Source organism: Gossypium hirsutum, chromosome D03 (assembly GCF_007990345.1).
Source record: "Gossypium hirsutum isolate 1008001.06 chromosome D03, Gossypium_hirsutum_v2.1, whole genome shotgun sequence".
Taxonomy (NCBI): domain Eukaryota; kingdom Viridiplantae; phylum Streptophyta; class Magnoliopsida; order Malvales; family Malvaceae; genus Gossypium; species Gossypium hirsutum.
In genome coordinates, this window is record NC_053439.1 from 46,815,471 (window position 1) to 46,823,667 (window position 8,197).

Sequence of the window (8,197 nt, forward strand, 5' to 3'; positions counted from 1 at the left end):
ACCTTACATTTGTCTTAATCTAACTACATCAAAAAAAATCTTTTAATATAATAATTTTAATTAATAAATATCTTTTACTTAAATTTTAAGTAAATAAATAAATGTAATACACTTGTATTTTATTTTTACCACACACTTGGCAAAATCATAATTTATTATTACCCAAAAAATCTTATACTAATTATTTCATTATTAAATATCTTTTAATTTAATAATAACTAATAACTAATAACTAATAATGAATAATAAATATCTTATACTTAATTAATAAGCAAATTAAATCTACAAACTACAAATATATACATATTTTAATTACACATGCATTATTTTATCACCATCCATTTGTCTACTAATTACTTTATTTAATAATAATAATATAAAACCATAATAATGTTTAATAATTATACTAATTATATACATATAATATCTATATATAACCTAAATAAATTTTGGATTTTAATGCAGATATGCCGCCTCATTTCATATAAATGGCTTAACTGCCATTTTAGCCCTTTTTATTTTTTATTTTAATCTATAATTAGACTTTCACTTCTATTGCAATTTAATCCTTTTTGCTAATTACTCATAATTAAGCTAAATTCACTTATCTAAAACCTAATTAAACACACAACTAGTCTAGTAAGTATTTCTAATAATTATTTTCGAACTCAATTTACTAGGACGGAGGCCCGATATTATACTTTTCCGATGCCCATGAATTTTGGGTCATTACAGTCTAAACTTTCATCTTGGAAGGATGATTCCGCTTCAAGGGCCTTTTAGGCTTGATCTTGAAGAACAAGTTTAACCACCTTTATATCGAATGAACAAGATAGAAAAGCAACTTTATTTAGAATTGATGCAATGTTCTTATGAATTTCTTCGAGTTATGAGATTTCTTGGGATTTTGAGCGAACTTCTAATTCTCAAAATTTTCTCTTTAAGACCGATTTGTGAACTTCTAGACTTTTGAAATTGTGTTAAATAGCTCGGAGGTGGCTCATGATAATGTCATTTAGTCAAGTAAAAGAAAGTTTTTTGTAGAATATAATTTCTTTATTTGAGTGTTCTATAACAAGTATACTCTTTTATTTATTATTGATCTCATATTACTTTAAATTAATTGGTGATAAAATAATAATTAAAGAATATAATTTCTTTTATATAAAGAATAATTTTAATTTTTAATTAGAAATAAATAATAATGACGCATGATGAATTAGCTTAATTTTTTTTATTATGTTCACCTCCTAATATCAAACTTATTCACTCGATTCGTATATTTTGACAAGAATTTAATGATCTCATGGGTAAACTATATAGATAGTCAATCAATTATTAAATTATTTTTTTTATTTTAAGAATCTAAAATAAAAAATTTACAATTTAAACACTCACGTTACATCTGTAAAAATCATGAACGTCAAACTGGTGTAGCAGTTAAAAAATTGGTACAATAATAAATTTAATCCTTAACTTTTACATAGTATATCAATTCAGTCATAATTTTAAAAAAATAATCCTCAATATTTACAAATGGTATCAATTTGATCCTAATTCTAAAAAAATATAAAAAAACAAATATTTTAAAATATATAATAAATTTAAAAAATATATAAAAAAATATTTTGAAAAAATTATAATAATAAATTTAAATTTTATATTAATATTAATATTAATATTAATATAAAATAAAATAAAAATCCCCTCCCCTCCCCCACCATCGTTCCTCTCCCTCTCTGTTGCTACTACAAATTAGGATCAAATTGAGATCATTTGTAATTTTCAGGGTTAATTTTTTAAAATTATGACTAAATCGATATTATATATAAAAGTTAAGAGCTAAATTTATTAGTATATCGATTTTTTTAAATGCCTGAATTTTAGTGAGAGTAACCAAAATGACCGAACTATGTAACGCGAGTGCTTATTTTTTGTGACTAAAATAAAATAAAAAAATTAAATAACTATTTATGTAATTTACCTATATTTAGGAAAATTTCAAAAAGATGTTATCTAAATCTCAGCAAATAGTGGATGTAATATTATTAAAATCCACAAAAATCAAATGGAGATTTGCATTACTTTTTACTATTATTAGAAGCACAGTTTTAGGACAGTACATGATGCAAGCAATGGTGAGGAAAATTTCTACTGAATAATTTCCTATTACATTACACATTTACACACATGTTTCTTTCTCCTTATAAAACTTGCATAAATTCCTCTTGTATTTTCCTAAAATAACATTGACTACCATCTTACTATCTATTCTACTCTACTCTGCAAGCTTTTTGGTCTGAATTTAAACATGATTTTTTGTTAGAAACAATAACTTGTTATAAAAATAATCACTTTGTTCATATCAAACAAATGGAAACTTAACATTATAACCCTATCTCTAACAAGCTGTATTCTTCCATTACCAATATCATTGAATCAACAACAAAAAGAAAAAGAAAACCGGCTACAGGGAAGGTTTGTCTGAACTCTGAAACACAACAGGATCTGTATAATACCAGAATTCAGAAAACCAAACCTTTATTATTTTTATTTTTATTTTTATTGAAACAGCATTAACTCTTTTCCAAAATGGGAGTTTCCCATATGTTCTGTTTTCTTGTTTTGTTTGATCCCTAACTGAAAAACCATGCACATATGTCCCAAAACTGTGAAAGAAAATAACCTGTGTGATTTTTTTTTTTTTTTTTTGCACTTTGGGTATTTGATTTTTTGTGTTTGAAGGGAGAAGGGAAAAAAAGGGTTTGTTTTGAGGGGTGTTTTGCAAGACGGGGCATGGATTCCAAGATTGAAATCAAGGTGACCAATCCAAAGAACGGAGATAAGGTAGTGCATTCGGTGAGACCAGGTCATGCCACGTCACCGTCACCATCGTCACAGCCATCTCAGTCGTCTGACGGGCGGCGTAGGCGGCAGGGACAAGGGTACGGGCATGGAGAGGGAGAGGGGCAAAGGAACAGGGGCAGGGAAGGGCAGCATGCAGGGCGGTTGATTGATTTCATGCCGTTTAAAAAATGGGTGCCTTGGATGATTCCAGGCTTTGTTTTGGTTAATATTTTCCTTTTCATGATAACAATGTACATTAATAATTGTCCCAAGAACTCGAAGAAATGTGTGGGGAGCTTCCTGGGCAGGTTCTCGTTTCAGCCCTTCAAAGAGAATCCCCTACTTGGCCCTTCTTCTTCTACGTAAGTCTCTTTCCATTTGCATTAATTATCTTCCTTCATAATGTCTTTTAGAATACACTTATATTCCAGAGGGATCATTTTTTTGTTTAATATATGTAGGCTTGTGTTGTTATCTTCTATGATGTTTCTGCATTGCTTATTTGTTGGAATGATCTTTTTTTTTTTTAAGTAGAGCAGGGATTGTACAGGGATCAAACTCGGGATTGACAGCTGACCTGTAATGGTATGCTTTTCTGTATTCAGATTAGAGAAAATGGGTGCTCTTGAAGTGTCTAAAGTTGTCAAAAGTCGTCAAGCATGGCGCATGATTTCTTGTATATGGTTGCATGCTGGTGTTTTCCACATACTTGCGAACATGTTGAGTCTTTTATTCATTGGAATTCGACTCGAGCAGGAATTCGGGTTTGGTATGCATCTTATTTCCATCTTAAAACTTTCTTACCATTGATGACTTCGATATGTATGGGGTTTACTGCTTAGGACGGGTTGCTCTCAACATGATCATGTACTAATTTACGAAATTGAGATGCATGCAGGGTTATTTGTATGGTTACTTGCATTCAATGTTCCCGCCTAAATGTTCATAATATTAATTCCTTTTCCTAGCTAATAAATTCATCATGATGGCAAGTTCATATGTAGTTAGTTTCTTTAAGATCGAAGTGCATAATTTTAGAAATAAGAAGAAACTCAAATTACAATCATACCACTAAATGTGACATCCTATACTTGATTTAATTGTTGGATTTGAATATGTAATATTACATTACGTTACTGAAGCAACTCGGATTATCTCATTGCATAATCATAAAATTTAAATTATAATTATCATTCAAATCAATTTAATAATCAATATACGTAATTAAAAAATGTTAAATTTAAAGTTAGCACTCAAATCCAAACTCAACTATCAAATCTTGATGTTGTGTCGTAAAATAGGAGATTTCTTGTCCCGAGGCAAGTCTTGTTTTAATTTAGGTATTTTAACTTCAAAGAGAGCTGCCTAGTCCTTGCAGAGCATGCGTTGATTAAGGTCACCATCTAGGACTTTGGTATGCTTAAACAAGGCCCATCACAGCTGTTAGGTGTGCTTAATTGAAGCACAATAGCTCAAAATTTGAGTTCTAATGCTTTCTTAAGGTGTCTTTGTCATTAACCGGAACTTGTAAACCGTTAACTGCGGCATTCAATACTGCCAAGATGGGAAAGAATCTCTGTTATTGCCTTTTGGAAATGCTTTAAAGTTACCAACTCAGGAGTTATTGTACTAGCTTAAAGGTACATGATTCTAATTTCTATTTGCCTCTCTGGTATTTTGGGCAGTGAGAATCGGGATGCTTTATCTGATCGCTGGTTTCGGTGGGAGTATACTGTCATCTCTTTTTATTCAGACCGGTATATCGGTTGGTGCCTCTGGTGCACTTTTTGGTTTTCTAGGAAGCATGCTCTCAGAACTAATCACAAACTGGACAATATATTCAAATAAGGCACGTAAGATTGCACCGAAGTTTAATTCTTGGTACGCTGTTACTTTAGCGACCAAATTACCTTACGGTTTCGGTTTTTTACGTGCAGTTTGCAGCGTTGTTAACTCTTGTTTTGGTTATCGTAATAAATCTAGCTATGGGAATCCTCCCACACGTGGATAACTTTGCTCACATCGGAGGATTTATCTCCGGCTTCCTCCTCGGTTTCGTGTTCCTAATCCGTCCCCAATTTGGATATGTTAGTCAGAAAAAGGTTCCTCCAGGATACATTGCACCTTCTCGTAAACCTAAACATAAGACATACCAGTACGTCTTGTGGGTCTGTTCTCTGATACTATTGATTGCAGGGTAAGGAATCCATTTGGTACACACGAAATCATATAATCACTCATCATCATGTTCAAAATAAGCCATTGCCATGCATGAGTGACATTATACTCCATAGCCCCATGCTTCTATGTACTTTCACTGATGCAATATGTTATGTTATGGAACAAAATTTCCCAGATTCGCCATTGGCCTAGTACTTCTCCTTCGAGGGGTTAACTTGAATGAACACTGTTCTTGGTGTCATTATATGAGTTGTATCCCGACGCCATTGTGGAGCTGCAAAAACCGACAAGTGTATTGTCAGGTTAGTTTCTCAATTCGTGTTCGTTCTCGACTCGATTAAAGAATCGCATATCTGAATGACTCGAAGTAAATCAATAGACAGTGATACTAGAAATAAAATAGCAGAAAACACTACTTTAATCCATTGGAGAACAATTATCATTAAATAGAACATTACTAATTTTTTTGGATAATTGTTATCGCAGTCGACCGAGTTCGGGAAATCGTTGAACTTGACATGCATAAGCAATGGGAAAAGCGAAATCTATCCGTTAACAGAGGAAAACACTTCCCAAGTTCAACAACTATGTTCTAAGCTCTGTGGTTGATGCATGACCATGTATAGGAGAAAGATTTTTCCAATTTTTTTTTTTAAATTTTGTTAATTTCGAATAATTATCCGTCCATTTTTAATATATTAGATGAAATTATATTTTCCAAGGACAAATTATTCTTGTATTAGGTACTCCATTAATGGAATCTTTTTGTTTCTAAAACGCAATAGATTGAATTTTTTTTTTTCAATTGCAAAATATTGCATTTGTTTTGTAAGTAAGATATTGAGAGTTTCTATTTATGACTTTTTCTTTCTCTCTTGTGAATTCTATTGATGAAGAATATACAAAGCAAAATAAAAATAAAAACCTATTATTTTTTGAAATGGATCCTTTTCTTGCTAGAAAACTTAACTTGCATGCGGTTTCTTCACATAATTGTATGTGTTAAATAATAAATTTATAATTTCTTTCGAGCATCTTAATTGACAAGTGAAATTTATCAAAAAAGATAAAGAAAAATTCAAAATAAATGTTCATTAAAATCAAATAGAAAAGCAATAAAATTGTATAGATTCAAATTTCACGTGATATATCTCTTTCCAAGGCAAAATTGATTTAGGGTTTGAAAAGATTATCACTTATAAGCCGAAACTTGTGTAGCTACATTGTTTAGTGAAGAACAACACGAGGCAATAATGTTACACTGAATGCAACTATGTATTGCAAAGTGTTTCACTTTTGCCAAGTGATAAGAGAAATTTCAAAAGAAAAATCTAATGTCTTTAAAAGTAGATTCGCCAATTTTATAGAAAATATCGTCGTCTTTCAGTGAAGAACAACACGAGGCAATAATGTTACACTACATGCAACTATGTATTACAAAGTGTTTCACTTTTTCCAAGTGATTAGAGATATTTCAAAAGAAAAATCTAATGTCTTTAAAAGTAGAATCGCTGATTTTATAGAAAATATCGTCTTTCAGTGAAGAACAACACGAGGCAATAATGTTACACAACATGCAACTATGTATTGCAAAGTGTTTCACTTTTTCCAAGTGATAAGAGAAATTCCAAAAGAAAAATCTAATGTCTTTAAAAGTAGATTCATCAATTTTATAGAAAATATTGTCGTCTTTCAATGAAGAACAACGCGAGGCAATAATGTTACATTACATGCAACTATTTATTGCAAAGTGTTTCACTTTTGCCAAGTGATAAGAGAAATTCCAAAAGAAAAATCTAATATCTTTAAAAGTAGATTCGCCGATTTTATAGAGAATATCGCCGTCTTTCAATGTAAAACAACACGAGGCAATAATGTTACATTGCATGTAACTATGTATTGCAAAGTGTTTCACTTTTGCCAAGTGATAAAAAAATTTTCAAAAGAAAAATCTAATGTCTTTAAAAGTAGATTTGCCAATTTTATAGAAAATATCGTTGTCTTTCAGTGAAGAACAACGCGAGGTAATAATGTTACACTACATACAACTATGTATTGCAAGGTGTTTCACTTTTGCCAAGTGATAAAAGAATTTCCAAAAGAAAAATCTAATGTCTTTAAAAGTAGATTCGTTGATTTTACAGAAAATATCATCTTTCTGCACATGTTACATTGCATGCAACTATGTGTTGCAAAGTGTTTCACTTTTGCCAAATAATAAGAGAAATTCCAAAAGAAAAATCTAATATCTTTAAAAGTAGATTCGCCGATTTTATAGAGAATATCGCCGTCTTTCAATGTAAAACAACACGAGGCAATAATGTTACATTGCATGTAACTATGTATTGCAAAGTGTTTCACTTTTGCCAAGTGATAAAAAAAATTTCAAAAGAAAAATCTAATGTCTTTAAAAGTAGATTTGCCAATTTTATAGAAAATATCGTTGTCTTTCAATGAAGAACAACGCGAGGTAATAATGTTACACTACATACAACTATGTATTGCAAGGTGTTTCACTTTTGCCAAGTGATAAAAGAATTTCCAAAAGAAAAATCTAATGTCTTTAAAAGTAGATTCGCTGATTTTACAGAAAATATCATCTTTCTGCACATGTTACATTGCATGCAACTATGTGTTGCAAAGTGTTTCACTTTTGCCAAATAATAAGAGAAATTCCAAAAGAAAAATCTAATATCTTTAAAAGTAGATTCGCCGATTTTATAAAAAATATCGCGGTCTTTCAATGCAGAGCAACACAAGTCAATAATGTTACACTGCATGCAACTATGTATTGCAAAGTGTTTCGCTTTTGCCAAGTGATAAAGAGAAATTCCAAAAGAAAAATCTAATGTCTTTAAAAGTAGATTCGCGGGTTTTACAAAAAATATCGTTGTCTTTCAGTGAAGAACAACACGAGACAATAATGTTACACTGCATGCAACTATGTATTGCAAGGTGTTTCACTTTTGCCAAGTGATAAAAGAATTTCCAAAAGAAAAATCTAATGTCTTTAAAAAGTAGATTCGCTGATTTTACAGAAAATATCATCTTTCTGCACATGTTACATTGCATGCAACTATGTGTTGCAAAGTGTTTCACTTTTGCCAAATAATAAGAGAAATTTCAAAAGAAAAATCTAATATCTTTAAAAGTAGATTCGCCGATTTTA

At 30.7% G+C, this 8,197-nt stretch overlaps 1 protein-coding gene across 2 annotated transcripts; it reads left to right on the top strand.

Annotated features, from left to right (window-relative positions):
- Nucleotides 1-2,285: 2,285 nt before the first annotated feature.
- Nucleotides 2,286-5,756, top strand: LOC107950860 (RHOMBOID-like protein 1). Of its 2 annotated transcripts, none has more exons than XM_041090286.1 (6): nt 2,286-3,209; nt 3,453-3,616; nt 4,533-4,696; nt 4,785-5,044; nt 5,204-5,330; nt 5,515-5,756. In XM_041090286.1, exons 1-6 carry the CDS (start codon nt 2,797-2,799, stop codon nt 5,635-5,637), a joined length of 1,251 nt encoding a protein of 416 aa, XP_040946220.1. In that variant the 5' UTR covers nt 2,286-2,796; the 3' UTR covers nt 5,638-5,756. The 2 variants fall into 2 exon arrangements, with proteins under 2 accessions (XP_040946220.1, XP_040946221.1); XM_041090287.1 differs by having other exon boundaries at nt 3,085-3,209; nt 3,382-3,616.
- Nucleotides 5,757-8,197: the final 2,441 nt, after the last annotated feature.

Bases quoted from the DNA above. Each gene is read 5' to 3' on its own strand.
- LOC107950860 (XM_041090286.1), top strand. From the start codon at position 2,797: ATGGATTCCAAGATTGAAATCAAGGTGACCAATCCAAAGAACGGAGAT. The intron at 3,617-4,532 runs GTATGCATCTTA...TATTTTGGGCAG, and splicing joins CGAGCAGGAATTCGGGTTTG to TGAGAATCGGGATGCTTTAT. The intron at 5,331-5,514 runs GTTAGTTTCTCA...TTGTTATCGCAG, and splicing joins ACCGACAAGTGTATTGTCAG to TCGACCGAGTTCGGGAAATC.